The sequence below is a fragment of the Narcine bancroftii genome, chromosome 4 (genome assembly GCF_036971445.1).
Source record: "Narcine bancroftii isolate sNarBan1 chromosome 4, sNarBan1.hap1, whole genome shotgun sequence".
Classification (NCBI taxonomy): Eukaryota; Metazoa; Chordata; class Chondrichthyes; order Torpediniformes; family Narcinidae; genus Narcine; species Narcine bancroftii.
In genome coordinates, this window is record NC_091472.1 from 291,678,514 (window position 1) to 291,698,520 (window position 20,007).

At 40.4% G+C, this 20,007-nt stretch overlaps 2 protein-coding genes across 6 annotated transcripts in view; both read right to left on the reverse strand.

The window, feature by feature from the left end:
- Window positions 1-39: 39 nt before the first annotated feature.
- Window positions 40-4,683, reverse strand: LOC138762097 (T-box brain protein 1-like). Its single transcript, XM_069935402.1, has 6 exons — window positions 4,004-4,683; window positions 3,367-3,521; window positions 3,014-3,135; window positions 2,654-2,812; window positions 2,098-2,159; window positions 40-1,693 (listed from the first exon to the last, which is right to left on the reverse strand). Exons 1-6 carry the CDS (start codon window positions 4,681-4,683, stop codon window positions 826-828), a joined length of 2,046 nt encoding a protein of 681 aa, XP_069791503.1. The 3' UTR covers window positions 40-825.
- A 3,215-nt stretch (window positions 4,684-7,898) lies between these two features.
- The window catches only part of psmd14 (proteasome 26S subunit, non-ATPase 14), a 153,182-nt gene continuing 141,073 nt past the window's right edge, over window positions 7,899-20,007 (reverse strand). For all 5 annotated transcript variants that reach the window (XM_069935403.1, XM_069935405.1, XM_069935406.1 and 2 more), the window contains exon 11: window positions 7,899-8,312. In XM_069935403.1, coding sequence (XP_069791504.1) covers window positions 8,214-8,312 — 99 coding nt within the window. In that variant the 3' untranslated portion in view covers window positions 7,899-8,213. The remainder of the gene's footprint in view (window positions 8,313-20,007) is intronic.

Below are 20,007 nucleotides of genomic sequence, written 5' to 3' on the forward strand. Positions count from 1 at the left end.
TTGTTTTACTTTACACATGAATGTATACAAACTGGAAAAAAGAAGGATCTGTGATACTTCACAGACGGAACAGAATGAAAGATTATCCATATACAAGCACGATAATATCTTTACAGAATAGACAAAATTTACATACGAGACCTGAAAAGCGTCATCGACCCCCACGGCCCCTCCCTTCCTCGCCCCCCAACCCTAATGCAAACAGATCCCAATCTATTTCTCCAAGGACCTCCGCACTTGAACAAGGTGGCAACTTCAGGAATTGAACTCTAAAATTCTACGGTTCTACCAAACGAATGCATTAAAACCTATTCTATAATCCGAGCCGCCCGAGAACAAATAACGCAAAATGCCACTGCTCGACCATTTAAAATAATCTGTACATGTGATTTATAGAGAAGCGTTTGACACCAACGAGAAAGGTTGGCCGCTTGGGAATTAAATCCTGTACAGACATGATTTACAGACGCAAATTCCATTGTAGTATGAGGTGGTCGGTAATTTGGGAGGGGAAGATATCTGTACAGAAGAACACACGGATTTTAAAACCACTCTTATAATTATTTATCACATTTAAACACTGACGGGGTTTGACAAAACACCAGCCTCTGCCCCCGAGCCGGGACTGCCAGCGAAAGCAGGCACCCTCGCCGCGCCCAGAGAGAGAGAGGGAAGGGCAGCAAACGGAGCTCTCGCTTTTGGCACCAGCCGCTTGGCTGATCGAGGAGCTCGGAGCTGGCGTGGCGTTCGGCACTTCCACGGCGAGGCGAGAGCTTTGAAAGGCGGGTGGCTCCTTGCCGACCCGGCCGGCTCGGAGGGAGGCGGTTAAGCGTGAGAGTAGAAGCCGTAAAAGGCCATCTCCTTGGCGCAGTTCTTCTCGCAGTCTCTGGGGGTCAGAGCCTCGCTCTTGAGGGGAGACGAGCTCTCGGGGGCGGCGGCGGCCGGGACCTGCGGCGGTGGAGGCGGCGGCGCGTCCGCCGAGATGCGCCTCCTCTTCGCCTGCTCGTAGATGCCCGAGTCCCCGGAGTCAATGGACTTGATGGAAGACTGCGAGTCGATCCAGGCGGCTTCGGGCAACTCCTTGGCTTTAGTGTCCTCAGCCCCGGCGGCCAGAGGCGAGCGGTCGGTGCCGGGCACCGTGCCCAGACCCAGTCCCTCGGCGGCCGCCGCCGCGGCTGCAGCGGCCGCCGCCTCTTCCAAGTAGGAATTGGTCGAAGCGCCGCGGCCCCAGGGCAGCACCGAGCTCGATTTACACGAGTACTGCGGGCTGCGAGCCCCCCAGCCCGATGGGTCGGGGTAGTAGCCGAGGGGGCGGGTGCCGGCCTGCAGCGGCAGTGCCTTCACCCCCACCCCGTACGACAGGATGGCGTTGCCGGCGAAGTCGGTGTCGTAAGCCGAGAAATCGAGGCGGTTGTTCGCGGGCTGCTGTAGCGGGGTGACGAACCAGCGCTGAGGCGAGGGCGCAGCGGGCTCCTCGGCCTGCTGCGGCGATAACAGGCCGTTGCTGTGCGGGACGCTGCGCTCACCGCCCCCGGGCCCGCCATGGTGGAAGCGGGCCTTGGCGTAGTTGTTCACGAACTGCTCCTGCAGGAAAGACTGGGTGACGGCGTAGCGGGTGCCCGGCACGATCTGAGAGCGCGGCGAGTCGCTCGGGGACGGGGTGAGCCTGTCCATCTCGCAGCCCGTGTATATCCTGCAGAGAGAGGTGGATAGAGAGAAGGGAGTGAGTCCCCGTTTGCCTGGTGCTACCTTCAAACTAACCTCTCCAAAGGAATTCGGGAACTTGCAGGTCAAAACAACCCAGCACCCCAACACTGCAATGGTCACCTGGAAGAAATTCCAAACCCTGTGGCAAGTACCCAGACACTAATGGGAGTCGCCTTTTGGCATTTCTCGACCATTGCTAAAGGATCAATGTAAAACGGTGGCTTCCTTGGAACCTCAACCCAACATTATCCAATGTACCCAGTTATTAAAAATAAAATGTGGATCGCTAATTAAAAAAACCACAGTCCGAGCCCAAACTGAGAATCTCAACAGGTTAACTGAAAAGGTCTACTTTGGAGACGTGAATAGAATTCTTTTCAACTAACTTACGTGTCATAGTTATCTCTGAATCCTTTGGCAAAAGGATTGTGGTCTATTTTCAACTGTGTGATCTGTTTAAAATACATTAAAAAAAACATTTGTATCAACCCATCAGCCAGAACCGTTTCGTAGGACCAAACTGTGCAAACATCTAAAGATATTTATACAAGTAATATGGGGGTTCTTTTTTTTTTTAAAAAGTGTTTTTTTTTAAATAAATTTGTGTGGAATATAGTGCGAGTAGGGACGCCCATACCACAGAGGCTTTGTTCCTGGTGAGATTCAATTCCACAACTCAAACGATTACATTATTGTAAGTGAGCAGAAGTGAAAAAACTAGGCAGGTATGGCTTAATTTTTTTTAAAAAAGTTATAACCTAACTGCATGTACCATTTCGTCATTGCACTGGTAAATTTTTTTAATGAGCTTTTTTTTTAATCGAAAGACCTTTTAAAACGGGAGGGAGCAGACTAAAATGGTTAATGCTACATAATTCCTATATGTTTCCTAAAGACAATTGTTCAGCTTTAAATTCCGCGTTAGCCAACCCCAGTTATTACTTACATCTGTATTTTGATATGCTGTAACTGCTATAAACTGCGTTTCTGGAAAAGTGAACGTCTGAACCCTGCCGGGTTGGTTTGAATCCTCTGCTCCGTCCTCATTCACTTCAACTACATGCAATCTTGGCTGGTATTTATGTAAAGACTGCAGAACCACCATCTGTCGGTAAAACAACGTGGATAGGCATGACTTGGCTTGATTAAAATCCGCGGCAAGGTAAGTAAAAGCGCTTTATTTATATAGTTATAAAACATATAATCGAAATAGCACTAACGTACGGCGGATTCTAAACTATTTTCTTTATTAAAATTAGCTAAAAGGACATCTTAAATCTGTGATATGTCATCGAAATTACATTACCTGACCGTTGTTGTTTGATGCACCCTTGTTATTGGTCAACTTTAATTTTCCAAATGAAATCTCTTGTCTCATCCAGTGAGCACCCGTGTTTGGTGAATCTGGATGCATATAAATCCTATTACCTATAGAAGATTAAGGGCAACAATCCATAAATGGAATGCCCTTCTCATAAGGGAACAATAAATAGCACCAAACCGTGAACAGAAAACACACAACCGGTTTGATCGAGTCTCGTGGAATAAAGAATTACTTTGGGAAAGAGTTGCCGGAATAGTGTGTTTGAACAATTAAGTCGTTCTAATTGCTGAATTAAAGATAGAACAGATTGCCGGGGAGGGGGAACAAAAACTTGCCTTGCACGTTGGTATCTGCTTTTCCACAAGGTACCCATTTTCCTCCTTGAAATCGCCAGTGATTGGGATCGGCTAGAATTATGTCAACAAATATGTTGTAATGTGCAGTCGGGTCTAAACCAGAGATGTTAAAACTCAGAAATGGAAACATCCGCCTGAAATAGAAGGATCGAAATAGAGAAAGACCATGAAAATGTAAAAGAGAGAGGTTTTCTGGCTTGTTTGTGTAAGGGCATAGAGTGTCAACTCGCTACATTTCACGGGGTAGCTTATATTCTTAAATGTGGTTTTCGTAAATAACATCCGTTTACTGTTAGAAATTCAAGTTTCTTTGTGGGGAAAAAAAGGATTGATCAAGGAAGAGATATATACGCAAGTATGTGAACAAATAAGGATTTTATGTCCCTGCAACTGGAGACACTTGTTCAGACTTTAAGCAAATAAATTATGCATACACGTCTCACAAATTCTTATTCTGTCAAAAATAATCTGGCCTTTTAAAACACCATTTGGCATTCTCGCTATTGTAAAATGAATGAACGTGCATTCGCGCTGCAATACAAATATAATTGGTTAACATTCAGTCGACATCGATTAAAGTTTGGTGGCTTTGACAAGAAATGAAATGTCCACTTACCTGCCTTGCTTGGTGATGATCATTTCCGTTTGATGCCTGTGGAATTTAAGCCACAGCGGCCTGTTACATAAATACACCTGGGCTTTGCCGGGAACCAGTCCTGGTTGACCAGAAGAGAATTGATAGAAAGGTCCACCCTGGTAACTATGTCCGTACTGTTGAGGATAAGGGTAACCAGTGCCCGGGTAGCCTTGGGGAGAAGAATTGGACAGAATGCTATTGTAGGCTCCATTTGTGATCACAGGATGGTGAGCCATGTACCTGCTCGGATTGCTGATGGAAAAAGCAGGATGTGTGGGTCCATGTTGGCCAGTGTAAGGAAACATAGCACTGGGAGCAGCAGCCGGTTGCTGTGGTTGGCTCGATTGTGACAGGATATATCTGTCTGCCGCGGATCCATCGAAATTATGACGAATTTCAGAGACCCCGTCCAAAACAGGAGAGAGCTTGCTTCTCTGGACGTCCCCCGACGCGTCCTTGGAGTCAGAAAAATTGTTTGCTTCTGATTGATTCGTCATCCCCCTGTTAATTTTTTTCAGAGGTGAACTTCTTTCGAGGTTATCACTGGCCGAGATGATCTGATCGTGCAAAGCAAGCTCACTATTGGGATAGGTGCTGTTCACATTCAGAAATTTCTTAGAGAGCATTATAGAGGAAGATAAGCAGTGTTCCAGCTGCATAGCTTTACAAGCAAGCGCTTCACCCTATAGAAACCTTCAGCCACAGCAAAAACCCAACCCGCTTGAAAGCAATTCTTTAAGCGCTCTCACAAAGGGCTTGTACTCGATTTTTCTCCCAAAAGCGATTGGCCAATTGACAGTTTGCAGTAGTAACGAAGGACTCACTTTTGATCCCCCCGGTTGCACAACTAATGAAACGGCTCTTGCGATTGGTTCACAGCTGACAGTAATTTAATTAGACAGACATTAATTAGGATAATCACCTGAGTCCTAATGGCAATGATGGCAAATTGCAAGATGATCTCATTTCAGAGACGGTTTGCGTTTCATTAACAAGGAGCTGCCCATTCCCCGATTTGGACAGACAATGATGTGGACAGTGGAGTAAATTGTCAAGAACAAGGATCACTTAAATTGTTTTGGAATTTTGTCGAAATACTGATTAGAAAAATCTAGTGCGAAACAGACCATCTGCAGGGATTTAAAAAAAAATGTCATTATAAATTCCCTGCCACTGACTTGGTGTGGTATTCCTGCAATCCAGCATGATTCATCTTTTTAAATGATCTTCAGATAATACTTCTGTTCTGTGACAGTTATTTAAGGCATGACTTGATTTCCACGCACCGCTTGAGTCAATACTCAAGACTTTTGCTGCACTTAGATCTATTAGGACCGTCTTCTGCAGCCCACGATAACTTTTTCTAGTGTATTTGCGAATCAAACAAAAAAATTCTAAAGGGCATCAGCGATTGGGCAGGTTTCTAAAGCACTTTCGGGGAAAAAAAGTTAATGTTTTATTTCTATATTATAAATAAATGGTGGCGTTTTAATGCACGAGAAACGTTCTGATTTTCAAACTGCCAAGTCAATGCAAAGTTGAGAGTGCGCTTCCTTTCCAATAAAAAAGTTACTGCTCGCTGTCTTTGACTATATGGTCTATATGGGGGCTGGAGAGTGCCCTTCCCGCGGTTCTGAACACCTTGGACAAATCGATCCCAATAAATCTTGCGTCTAGCGCTATGTTATATGTGAAATAGAAAAGCAGAGATAAATAAACGTGGCAAGTCATCTTACCTCAAGGTGCTTTAAATATGCTCCACATGTACGCCATAGAGCGTCATCATACTTCCAATACGCTTATTGCAATTATTGTTTTATTAACAATGGACGAACCTGTACCAAATTACATTTCAAATGATTTAAAAACCATTAATTATACAAGGTCTAAAATTTGCCACTGCTCAGCTTTGTTCGGTGAAGTGAACGCAATCGATAGAGTAACTTAATTTCGTCTGTTTCACTTGTTTCATATTTGCATCCTTCCATCATTCTCCGCTACAGTCAATGAAACCGGTCTTTTAATGATGGCTTCTCCAAAATACGAAATTGCTCCGTGATGCCCCGCATCGTAGCTTGAAATGGACCAATTAATTTTCCGTGTGGAAGAGTCCGTGATAAGATGGACATTGACAATTTTTATAGCTTAAAGTTCTGAACTAAAACAGATTTCATTGCAGCTTCACTAGTTCCGCTCTAATCGCTATTCTCTGAGTGGTGTGGGAAATGTAGTTCTGACAAAGGCTTGGCGTTATTAACGAACTATATTAACGAACTACATTTTCCTGTGATTACAACGACCACCACACAATGATTGAACGGTCAACACCAAATGGCATTCAGAATTTAGGCACAGGACGCTCCACTGTGGCAATAAATGAATATCAGGGTTGAAAATAACTTTGCTTCTTTACATTTGCCGTTTCGGAAACTTGATCAATTACCCCTGAATATTTTAAAATAAACAGTGATGTCGAGCATAATCTGGTAAATCGCCAACTCATCTGAATGTTTGTTATAATGACCTATTGTCAATTGATTTTTGTATTTTAAAATGTTTGAATTTTGCACGCAATAAATTGGAACTTGTATTACAAGAATTAAACCAGGCGGTTTTAAGTCGGGTACTGCAAATGCAGTTTGGGAATAGCTACGAGCAGATTTGCTGTTGTGAACGTGATTAGTGTTATTAAGTACATTTTTATTAACGCACATTATAGTTTATTTTGGGAGTTTTTTTATTCCAATCATTGGTATTTTAATCACTGCGTCAATACAATGGACTGGGAAATTAAGATTCAGATAGTTAATCAAATTTTGCTCTATGGGAAAACGATCTTCCAATAACTCTTACTGGTGCCATCATCCAACTCATTTCCAGACGATACTGCTTCTAACTTCCCCCAGGATTGGAGTTTGGGGGGTGGAAATAACCATCAGTTAAAAAAAAAGATGCTTTTTCTCTGAGGGGCAGCCACCCTCATCTAAAAGCAGCCGCTAAAATATGATCGTTCTAGATCTTTGAGTATACTGTAATTGTTTCAAGACAGAGATAAGAAAAGTCAAATTTATGACCAGTTTCAAAACAGACTCGTTAGGATTTTCAGTGTTGAAAATGCCTGCAAGACGTTCACATATTCATTACCTAATACGCAAAATTTCATCCTCACAGTAGTTGAGTCATGAAACCTTCCATAAAGTGGCCACATCCAATGTAGCATGTTATAAGTTTACATCCTTTCTGTAAGACCGCTTGTTCTTTATTCCAAGAAAATATTAACATAAATACCTGAATAATTAAATGTTCTAAGGATGCAATAATGCGACACAAACCAATTGTCAGATCTGTAACTCAAGGATACATTCAGTGTTTATTCCTGATTATGTAAATCCACCAAACCCTCACAAAGAAATGATCGAAACATGTTTATATTATCAGTAGACTATGGAGTATTGTAGTTTAAAAACTGCCAGTCATTGCAAGTTTGGCAAGATTGTATCAAGGTTAATCATAATATAACGTAGTCAAAAAAAATCTTGTGCACCTCTTATTCATGAATTAGTGGGTTAATGTACCTTAACTTTCTCTGTGCCAAGCAGTTGGTTGAGAAATGTCATTCTTCACAGACGAGATTCTAGTTTGACCTTAGCATCTGCCATATTCACAGCTACGACCCTAGAGGTGTTAGACATGTGCTACCTCTGCAGTGCTGAACAAGTCTTAATAAACAAGGATCAGAGAACATCTAACTGCTTTTATCTAGATGCGATTTCTCCTTTAAAAATCCTGTAACATATCACATAAATGGCAAAACCTTGTTTTTTGGGAGTACAAATCTGTTTTTATGTGACAATGAAAAGTCACATAACAAAGATAGATTTAACGTTTATTTTATTAACAGTCTGAGATCTAACACAAAAAATACACAAGTACAAATAAAACAATCAAACTCGGATACATATTTAAACTTTTTTGGGGGGGGGGAGAACTGAAATGTATCTGTCCTGACAAATGATACAAAAACAACAAAGGCAGATACGAACATGGTTGCTCTCAGATAAGGATTGTAATGTTGCTGGATGGCTGGTTTTAAGTAGCCATTAGCAGACTCAGCTCTAAAGGAAATTATCATAAACTGCACAAAGAAAGTAAAAATAACAGAATGTCTTCTACTTTATATTACAGTTCATCATTTAAATACAACTGTATCCAGCATTGCTGCTAGGCACTGCACAATATTTGAAGTCATCACAACATCCACATGCTCTTCCAAATGGCGTTTTGGATCCTGAAAGAAAAAAAAAGAACTATTATTTTAAACATTATTTTCCAGGGTAATAATTTTGTGAAAATGCCATTTTTTTGGTATTATCAGATTTTTAAAATATTCAATAACCAGGGTGTTGTGTCTATTTTAAAAACAAAGCCGATTATAAAAAAAATTTAAAAGTCCTTTAATTTTACATCTTTATTATAAAGGAAAATAATTTGTGAACAATATTCATATCCCCAGTCTCTAAAATACATCTCAGATAATCATCCAGGTGGTAGCCCCCCCAAAAAGATTAATTACAGTTAAGAATTCAATGATAGATGTCTAGCTATTTTTTTCTCTCTCACATACAATGGTTTAATGAAAGTGCAGTGGGCTGAAACAAGTTGCTTCATATAAGTTACATAGTGGGAAAAATGTTTTACAATTTTTTATTCAAATATTTGAAGATACATTCCTAAAATTTTGTGTCCTCTTGTAGACGACATTTTATGATAATTGGAACCTTGATTAAAATTACACTTTTATTTGGTCCGTGTTCAGACATTATGGTTCAGCTGTTCAATCACCAGAAATATGCTATTTTTCCACTTTAATTTATTTCACAAGCAAGGCAAACATTTTAACACCCAACCCAAATTGTCATTTTCAAGTGCAGTTGAGCTCAAATTGCTGCAGATCTATGGTTATTCATATCTAGACTACATCAGCAGAATTATTTCCTTAAAAAACTTAGAAACTTCCATTTTTAAGATGATCCAGAAGTCACTGTAACAGATACCTTTTTTTTTTACTTCCAGCATTTAATTAGTATATTTAAGTTCCTCCACTTCCATGATGGAATTTGAACTCCTTTGATTGAAAAAAAACTACAAAATGTTGGAGACCTCAAGTAAAATTTTAAAAATGCTGCAAAAAAAATCAGCAAACAGGTATTATTAATGGAAAGAGAAAGAGAGTTAATGATTCAAGTCAAAAATCCTTCCTCAGAACCTCGACTTTTGGTTTGCAAGTCTAATACTATGCTAGTGTGCATTGAAACATACAAATATAACATACCTAAGAAGCTATAACATACATGAAATTACGTAGCTACAGTATTTCAAAAACGTGTTATTGTACAATTCAAAGCTTCAGAGAGAAAAAAAAATCCTCTGCCTCAAACTAGAAATTTTTAGAATGGAAATGAGAAAAGCACCTACACAAAAGACAAATTGATTGGACTAAATAATGAGCATCATGGAATATTACAGCACAGAAGCAGGCCTCTTCAGCCCTTCTAGTCTGTGCTGAACCATTTTATTTTGCCAAATCCCACTGACCTGCACCCAGTCCACAGCCCTCCATACCTCTCCTATCCATGTACCTGTCCAAATTCTTCTTAAATGTTAACCACTTCAGCACACTCCCACCACTCTCTTGTGAGAAATTCCTCCTCCTGTTCCCTTAAACTTTTCTCCTTTCTCTCTTAACCCATGTCCTCTGGTTTGTATCTCACCTACCCTAGTGATGCAATAAAACACTAGGAAGGTATAGATTTTGGCTATGTTTGGCAAAAACATATCCACTGAATACATCTTTCACTAGGACTGTGACTTCAGTTCAGATGCGCAATTCTAGGAAGCTTTGAAATCCTATTTTATACATTTTGAGTGAAGTGGCATGATATGGCAGTTTTTTTGTTGGCTTTGTTGGCTGAGTAATGGACTAGTCCTGAGGGACTGGGTGACCCAATCCTGCTCCTAATTCTCAATGGATGATACTTAGCAATCTCACTGCATACTGAGAAGTGCAGCTCAAAGAAGTTCTGCCTTTTAGACAACATGTTAGAGACCCCAGTGGATCCCATTTTCTTATTCATGAGTCAGAGTTCTTAATAATTACAGGAAGGATGTGGAAGCTATGGAGAGGGTGCAGAGGAGATTTACCAGGATGTTGCCTGGATTGGAGAATATGTCTTATAAAGGGCTTTTCTTTCTGGAGCTAAGCAGGATGAGAGGTCTAAATGATTATTAATAGAGGTCTAAAAGATTATGAGAGGCATAATAGGGTAGACAGCCAACACCTTTTTCCTGGGTGGAGAGGAGAAAACATTAGAGGACAACTGCACGAGGTGATGGGAGCAATGTTTAGGAGAGACATCAGGGGAACTTTTTTTATACATAGAGAGTTGTGGGTTTCTGGAAAACATTGCCAGGGGTAGTGATGGAAGCTGGTACAATAAGGACATTGAAAAGACAAGCACATGGATGCAGGAAAAATAGAGGATTAGATCATTACAACATCGAGAGCTGAAGAGCCTGTACTGGGCTGTAATGTTCTATGTTCCACATCGATCCCTCAGCTAACATTTTCTAATTCAAAATCTGACCTTCATCTCAACGCTACATTTTCAGTTCACAAGATGGCTTACCATGACCAAACTTCAAAAACACTTTATTGGTTGTAAAGTTCTTTAAACATACCAAGAATGATCATCACTGAATTTAACTGCTTCACTCTTGATAACCATTCCTGCAGCACGTAAGGACGAAGTTTTGGTAAACCCTCCCAAAAACTCTTTACCTCTTCATTTTCCTTAAAACGTACATCACTGGTTCAGACTTTTAGTCATGTGTCCCAGAAGGCAAAAATACAGAAACATTAGGAGCAGAATTAGGCTACCCAGTTCCTTGAGTTTACTCCAAGTACTTAATACAATCACGTTAACCTGACAAGAGGAAAGATTTTCTCCACATTTGCCTCGTCAGGACCTCTCAGAATTTTCGATTTCAATAAAGTTATTCTCAATCTATGAAACTGTCAGTGAATATAATAAGCCTTTCATATCTAATCTTTGAATATAGTCACAGTTAGTGCAATGCCATTACAGGACCAGCGATTGGGGTCAGGATTCGAATCCCGCGCTGACTGTAAGGAGTTTGTATGTTCTCACCACGTCTTGTGGGTTTTCCCTCGGGGCTCTAGTTTCCTCCCACTGTTCAAAAACAGTGCAGGTTAATTGGGTGTAATTGGACGGCACAGGCTCATGGGCCGAAAGAGCCTGTTACTGTGCTGTATGTCTAAATTTTAAATCTGCCCTTTCCAGATGTCTGTCTAAAAAAAAACTTCTCTGAACTGCTTCCAGTTTAAATAAATTAACTCATAATCCAGTGTTTTTGAGGATATGACGAATGTGGTCATTTAATCACTCTGATAAGAATTCTGTCTTTCTTTTTTTGACCAAACAGACTCTTTCTTTTTATATTATAAAATATTAATACAATAATAATCTTACATTAAAATGTGGGGTGAAATGATATGCTTTAAGTATAATGTATCTTTTTGACTTATGTACTCTGTATTTTTGGATGTGAAATTTCAATGTTGAGAAAAATATTGGAAAAGAAATTAACTGCTTCCTGGGCATCAATGCTCTTGATGTGATTTCACCTCAAAGAATAAAATATAAATTGATTCACAGTAATAAAATATAAATTGCTAGTATTCCTAATTACTTAGCAAATCCCAGTTCCTTATGCCTTTCAAAGCTTTGCATTCATACCATTCAGATAATTTTTAAAATTTTTACTGCAGAAAATATACATGCTCACATTTTCCTACATTAAACTCCATTAGCAAAATCTTTGCCCATTCATTAAGCCTAACCATATCCCTCTTTCACCTTGTGTCTTCTTCACAGCTTTCTTTCCCAGTTTCATCAGCAAATTTAACGTGTGTACGTTCTGCACCTTCACACCTCCCAATGTAGCTTAATATTAAATTTTGTTTTCTATTAACTGTCATGTGCCGTGTGCTATTTTGATAAATTAAGGTCATCACCATTTCTTTTTGGCAAACACAACTCTGGGCTTTAACTGTTTCCTGTAAAAACATCCTTGTAAGCTTTTTCCTGACGAGTACTTGAATATTCTTTTTGGAATAGTGTAAATTTAACCACACATAACCATCTAAAAATATCTTCCAAAGCTTATTGAAACCTTTACTTATTGACCATTGCCATTTTTACTGATTTATGATTCAGCATTCCAAGCACTCTCTATCTTTTTCTCCATTTTATAGATTCCATTGAGATGCCTCCTATTCTTCAATTAAAAAATAAGCCTGTACTTCATTGCCATTTATCCACTCACTGGCTCTATACATTTTTTTTTATTATGAAGCATTCGTTCTGCATTATTAGTTCCACCACCAAACTTTAATATATTGGACAAGATTAAAAATGCCAAATCCACGTATTAAATTGTTTACACCAGTGGTTCCCAAACTTTTTCAGGCTGTTATCCCCTTGGCTCCCACCAACCCCACACACACGCACGCACGCGCATACCTCTTTCTTGGTATAAAGTCTACTGCAAGTTTAGAACAACTAATCTAACACTATAAACAAGCGAAGGTATTTCACAAATAAATCATAATTACTTAGCAAATAAAACAAATTATTTAACAATATGAAAGGGTAAATTTACATCTCTCGAGGCATCCTGAGCAGTTGGTCGCTGTCCCAGTTGGTCACTCACCGTCCTGATTGGTCCCGTCCTGGCCAGTCATGGTCACCATCACCAGCTGTTACTCCCACCCCCTTCTCACCTGACGGATAGCGCATGATAAGCATTGCAGGCTGAGTTTGCTAGAAACATTTGGACCACTCCCTTGGATCTTTCCACTGCCCCCAGAGGGTGGCACCACCCACTTTGGGAATGGCTGGCTTACACTAATGGCCAACAACTGTGGTCTCACCATGATTTCTGTTAGTCGTTCTTTCCACTTTCTGGCAGCCCAAAGTGCTTAATTCATAGAACATGTACAGAACAGTATAGGCCCCTTCAGCCCACAATATTGTGCTGACCTATGTAACCCTACTCCATGATGAAGCTAATCCTTCCCTCCCACACAGTCCGTCACCTGCCACATTTTTTTTACATCCATGAGTCTCTTAAATGTCCTTATTGTCATCCTCAACCATTCTCTCCAACAGTGCATTCCAGGGACCCATCATTCTCTATGTAAAAAAAAAACTACCTCTGACATTGCCACTAAACTTTCTACCACTCACCTTAAACAGATGTACTGTATTGGCCATTGACACTCTGGTGAAAAAAGATGCTGGCTGTCCATTCTTTGTATGACCTTCATAATTTATACACCTCTATTAAGTTGCCCCTTATCTTCTCACAAGACATCCTTATCAACCTCTTCTGTGCTTTCTTGAATGCTTCCACATCCTTTCTACAATGAGGCAACTGGAACTGAATAAAATAGTCTAAGTGTGGATTCATAAGAGTTTTATAGACCTGGAACATTACCTCTGGGCTCTTGAATTCACTCCCCCAACTCATGAGCATCAACATAACATACACCTTCTTAACAACCATATCAACTTGCGAATCAACTTGGGCACTAAGATCCCCATACTGGTATGAACTCTGCCATTAATTTTGTACTCCACCTTCAGGTTCGATTCCAAAGTGTCGATTCCAAAGTGTATCACTTCACACTTTTCCAGAGTGAAATGCATCTCCCACTTCTTCACCCAACTCTGAATCCTGTCTATATAGAACTACAGAATATTACAGCAGCGAAACAGGCCCCTTCTAGTCTGTGCCAAACTATTATTCTGCCTAATCCCAATGATCTGCACCCAGTCCACAGCCCTCCATACCCTTCCTATTCGTGTACCTATCCAAATTCTTCTTAAATGTTAAACTTGAGCCTGCATCTACCACTTCAGCTGGCAGCTCGTTCCACACTCCCACCACTCTCTGTGTGAAGAAGTCACTCCTAATGTTTCTTCTAAACTTTTCCCCTTCACCCTTGATCCACGTCCTCTGGTTTGTATCTCACCTACTCTCAGTGGAAAAAGCTTTACGACATTTACTCTATTTATCCCCTTTATAATTTTACTTATCTCTATCAAATCTCTCCTCATTCTTCTACAGTCCAGGGAATAAAGTCCTAACCAGTTTAACCTTTCCCTGTAACTCAGTTCCTGAAGCCAAGCCAACATCCTAGTAAATTTACTTTGCATTCTTTTTATCTACAATGGTAGCCTACGACAACCCTCTACACTATCCACATCTCCAACCTTCGTGTCATCTGCAAACTTACTTACCCACCCCTCCTCCTTCCTCATCCAAGTCAACTGTATTTTGATAACAATCAACAGACCTCCAAGGACAGATCCCTGAAGAACACTGACCCAGGCAAAATAAGTTTCATTCTGCCTTAAAATCCATGTACAGCACATCCACCCCTCTACCTTCATCAATCTGTTTTGTCACCTTCTTCAAAAACAATTATATATGTGAGGTTATGGCCTGCCCCTCACAAAGCCTAATAAGACTTTGCTTCTACAAATACCCGTATATACAATTCCTAAGAATTCTTTCCAATGGTTTGTCCACGACTGACACAAGACTTACAGGACTATAAATTTCAGAATTCTCCCTATTATCTTTCTTTTTTTTTAAAATTTTTTTATTTTTCACACCATAAATCACATTAGCCATGATATACACTATTTCTTTTTCACACATATACAGTGACTTTTTCTCCCCCCCCCCTCCGTCCTCCCAAGCCACCCCCCCACCCCCCCCTCTCATCCATTTTAGGTATACAATCTAGGTTGCATTAAGCCAGTCAGACAATGTTGTCATTCAACAAAAATACACCAGAAATTCTACTGAGTCCATTCTTTTCTTTCTTTCTCCTTCCATCAACTTAGGTAATGTTTGTCCCCGGTAGGTTTTCGCTATTGTATTTAATGTAAGGCTCCCATACTTGTTCGAATATTTCAATATTATTTCTTAACCTATATGTTATTTTTTCTAATGGAATACATTTATTCATTTAAATTTAGTAGTTTCTTCCTTTTAATTTGGTTAGGTATTCCATTAATATTTAAAGTCATATAGTTCAGCGTAGCCCTTTTATATTTTGTTTATCTTCTCTTTCCGTTTTTCCATCATTACCTTTCCTCCTTTTCCATTTCTGTTTTCTTATTTTCAACTCTTTATAAGACAACATTCCTACAACATCCAACATTTTCCTTATTCTCCTATTTCTATCTTATTTATCCCCAATCTCCCCTTCCCCTCCTGAGTTGTCCTTTATCCCTTGTCGGACAACCACATCTCCCCTCTCCATTTGGATTTGCGAATCCACTCGCAAGCGTCAACTGATTTTGCAGTGACCGCTATTTCCCCCCACCCCGCCCCCCCCAGAAGAGATTTCACTTTTCATATGTCACAAAGGTCACTCTTTTAATTCCCTCCTTATTCTCTCTATTCCATTACCTTCCCTTATTAATTCTTGTCTATACTATCTATATTTTCCTCTAAGTACAGATACATTCACGTATGCACATTGTCTCTATTCACTCTTATACCTCTTTACCCACATACATATCAATCGTGATCATTTTTACTCTCATTACCCGTCTTCCTCCCTCAGTCTATTTTTGTAATTGTTCTGCAAATTTTCGTGCCTCTTCTGGATCCGAGAATAGTCTTTTTTGTTGTCCTGGAATAAATATTTTCAATACCGCTGGATGCTTTAGTATAAATTTATACCCTTTCTTCCATAAAATCGCCTTTGCTGCATTGAACTCTTTTCTCTTCTTTAGGAGTTCAAAACTTATATCTGGATAAATGAAGATTTTTTGCCCTTTATACTCCAGTGGTTTGTTGCCCTCTCTTACTTTTTCCATTGTCTTCTCCAGTACCTTTTCTCTTGTAGTATATCTTAGGAATTTTACTACAATAGATCTTGGTTTTTGTTGTGGTTGTGGTTTAGAGGCCAATACTCTATGTGCCCTTTCTATTTCCATTTCTTGCTGTAGTTCTGGACATCCTAGGGTCTCTCATATTCTCTCATAAACTCTCATAAACTCTCTCATATTCTTGCCTTCTTCATCTTCCTTAAGGCCCACTATCTTTATGTTATTTCTTCTGTTATAATTTTCCATTGTATCTATTTTTTGAGCTAGTAGTTCTTGTGTCTCTTTAGTTTTTTTATTAGATTCCTCCAATTTCTTTTTTAAGTCTTCTACCTCCATTTCTGCTGCTACTGCCCGCTCTTCCATCTTGTCCATTTTCTTTCCCATTTCTGTTAAGGTCATCTCTATTTTATTCATTTTCTCTTCTGTGTTGTTTATTCTTTTTCTTAAATCATTAAATTCCTATGTTTGCCATTCTTTAAATGACTCCATGTATCCTTTAATAAGAGAAAGTACCTTCTTTATCTTGCCTTTCTTTTCTTCTTCTATTTCACTGTACTCTTCCTCTTCCTCTTCTTCTTCCTCTGGGTTGGCTATCTGTTGTTTCTTTGTTGCCCTTTCCTTCTCTTCTTTCTTGTTTCCATTGTCTTCTGTGGTCTCTTCTTGCTGCAGGTGTTCTGCAGCTGTCGTTGCCGGCTGTGGAGATTGACTCCCCAGCCGGTCCCCCCTCCCGTCGGTGTGTTTTTTTTCATGCGCGGTTGCGCACTTTTACTCGGCTCAGCGAGCCATTTTTGTAGTCCATTATTTACCGACCTGAGGGAGCGGGTTTCTCTCTCCGCAGCGGGCCTCTTCGGACAGGTAAGGCCTTCACCTTTTTCCTCCTTTGTCTTCTCTTCCTCTCTTCTTACCGTTGCTTTCGATTTTTCTTTTTTTGTCGCCATCTTCTTTCCACCTTTATACTCACTTTTCTGAAACTTTTATTTCTGTGCCTTTGTGTTTTTCTTTGTTTTTCCCGACTTTTCTGGAGAGGGCTGGAGTTCACCGTCCGGCCACTACTCCATCACGTGACTCCTCCCCCCTATTATCTTTCTTGAGGTAAATCTGCCACCCTCCAATCGCATATCTGTGGCTTAGGGAGGACACAACGATGCCAATGCCCAGCAACCCCATCCCTTGCTTCTTTCAATGAATTCTGCTACCTAGGGTCAAATACTTTAACCTGATCATTTTCGCAAGTACCTTGTATTGCACTTTCCCTCTCAAGTAAGTTAGATTTAATATATTGCCCTCAGCCCCATTTTGTCAATTATTCAAAGAATTCAATCAGATACATTAAATAGGTGTTACGGATGGCAACCATTCTCTGGGTGAATTTTATTTTCCCTCAAATCCCTATTAAAAATAACTGTAAACTTATTTTAAAATATCTTCACGAGTGATATCTGTTCAACCACTGGATTTAAGACATTTGATCATGAGTTCCCTGAAAAAAAAAATTGCAGATGTTGGAAATCTGGAATAAAAACAGAAAATGCTGGTAATAGTCTAGATCTTACAGCATCTCTGAAAGGGCAAACAAAATAAATGTTTCAAATCTGGCACCCTTCATTTTAATTATTTTGTTTTCATGCTGAAAATAAAATTATAGATGATGCTTATTAGTAATGATGTCTTTCCTTTATCTCTTCCTATTCTTAACTTTTTGTTGCAAAAGGAAAATATTATTGATACTGAGAATCTGAGAAAAGTGCTAGAAGGGTTCATCTGGTTAGATTTCATTTTTATAGAAGATAAACAATATTTCAGTTAAATAGAACAGGATTGATAGGATGGTTAAGAAGGCCTATAGGATGCTGGGGTTCATTAACAGGGGGATTGAGTTTAAGAGTTGAGAGGTCACGTTGCAACTCTACAAATCTTTAGTGAGACCACCCTTGGAATATTGTGTTCAGTTCTGGTCATTTCATTATAGGAAGGATGTGGAAGCTATGGAGACGTGTAGAGGAGATTTACCAGGATGTTGCCTGGATTGGAAAATAAGTCTTATGAAGCAGAGCTGGGACTTTTCTCTTTGGAACAAAGAAGGATGAGAGGAGACTTTAAATAGAGGTCTACAAGATTCTGAGAGACATAGATGAAGTGGACAACCAGTGCTTTTTTTCCCAGGGCAGGAATAGCAAACCAAAAGGACATCTTTACAAAGTGAAAGGAGGAATGTTTAGGGGAGACATCAGAGGTAAGTTTTTTTTTAAAAAGGGCAGAAAGTTGTAGGTGACTGAAATGCCTTGAAAGGTGTGATGATGAAACATTAAGGACATTTAAGAGACTCTTAGACAGGCACATGGATGGAAAAAAAGTTATGAGGTAGGAAAGGTTTCTTTTTTTTTGGTCAGAATATATAGGTAAGCACGATATCAAGGGTTGAATTGCCGGCTGGTACTGTGCTGTAATGTGCTAGTTTCTAAATACATTAAGTGCAGGGGGAACTCAACAATTCAGATTGCATTAATGGAAAGAAACACAGTTGGCATTTCCATCTGGAACCTTTCAGCAGGAATACCAAGAATCGCTCAGTGCACGGGCTGACAGGTGTTTGGCAAATACAGATGGGAGGGGAAGAAAAGAAAGGAGCTAAGGGGTAATCAGGGGAAGGACAGAGGGCTGTAGAGCTTGAGGGTAGTGAGATTTCAGAAAGGGAGCAGTAAGAAAGGCTCTCATAGAAATCCCATCGAAGAGAGGAGGAAAACCACTTCAGGGTAGGCCACCCTCAAACAGAATTCGCAGTGGAACAGCAAAACAGAGCTAAGCAGCAGGTACTGGAAAATGATACTTAGTAAGCCTCCTCTGATGGGATACCAGTGATTGTGGGACACATTTCAATGTGAAGCAGTAAAAGTTCAGGGCCAAAGTGTTTCTGCAAATAAAAACAGCAAATTAAAAGAAATAACAGCAGGTCCAGGGAATCCTGGATATTAAAAGATAAGTAAATCATGAAAATCTGTAGACCCCGTGGTTGAAGTAAAAACACAAAATGCTGGAGAAACTCAACAGGTCAAATAGTGTCAAGTCACCTTTATTTGTTGTTTATACCATGCTCACCTGGTAAAGACGAGATAGCGTTTCTCCAGGACCACGGAGCACATTTACATAAATATAGGTTACAATAGAAGTTCGACACATTTAAGACTTGTACATTAACATTCTACAGTACCCAATCCCCAAATGTTCTGGGAGTTCAGGAGTCTGATGGCTTGGCCGGGGAGGTGGGGAAGCTATTGCCCAACAGTACCTCCTGCCAGATGGGAGAAGGGAGAACAGTTTGCTTGAGGGGGTGTGTGGAGTCCTTCACAATGTTTATTTCCTTTTGCCTGCATCAAGTGTTGTAGATGTCCTTCATGGTAGGAAGAGAGCCCACAATGATCTTTTCTGCTGACTTCACTATTCTCTGCAGGGTCTTGCGGTCCGAGGAGGTACAGCTTCCAAACCAGGCGGTGATGCAGTTGCACAGGATGCTCTCAATAAATCCTTTGTAGAATGTGGTGAGGATGGAGGGTGGGAGACAGACTTTCCTTAGCAGGAAGTATGGGTATGGAGCTGATGTTAAGGGACCAGATGAGGTTTTCCGCTAAGTACACTCCAAGGAACCTGATATTCTTGATGACCTCAACGGTGGAGCTGTCAATGGTCAGCGGAGCATGGTCTCCTGGGCCCTCTGGAAATCAACAACCATCTCTTTTGTTTTTTTTGCCGTTCAGATACAGGTTGTTGGGTGTGCATCAGACCGTTAGTGACTGCACCTCAGCTCTGTATGCTGACTCGTCACTCTTACTGATCAGGCCCACACGGTCGCATCATCAGTGAACTTGATGATGTGGTTTGAGCTGTGTTTAGCTCCACAGTCATGAGTTGACAACAGTGGACTCAGCACACAGCAATGGGGGGGTCCCCATGCTCAGAGTGATGGTCTTAGAGATTTTGTTATTGATTCGGACT

Excerpts from the sequence above, each read along its gene's own strand:
- LOC138762097 (XM_069935402.1), bottom strand. The coding sequence starts at position 4,683 with ATGCAGCTGGAACACTGCTTATCTTCCTCTATAATGCTCTCTAAGAAA. Across the intron at positions 3,522-4,003 it reads ATCATCACCAAGCAAGGCAG|GCGGATGTTTCCATTTCTGA; the intron begins GTAAGTGGACAT and ends CTTCTATTTCAG. Across the intron at positions 2,813-3,013 it reads CATCAAACAACAACGGTCAG|ATGGTGGTTCTGCAGTCTTT; the intron begins GTAATGTAATTT and ends TTTTACCGACAG.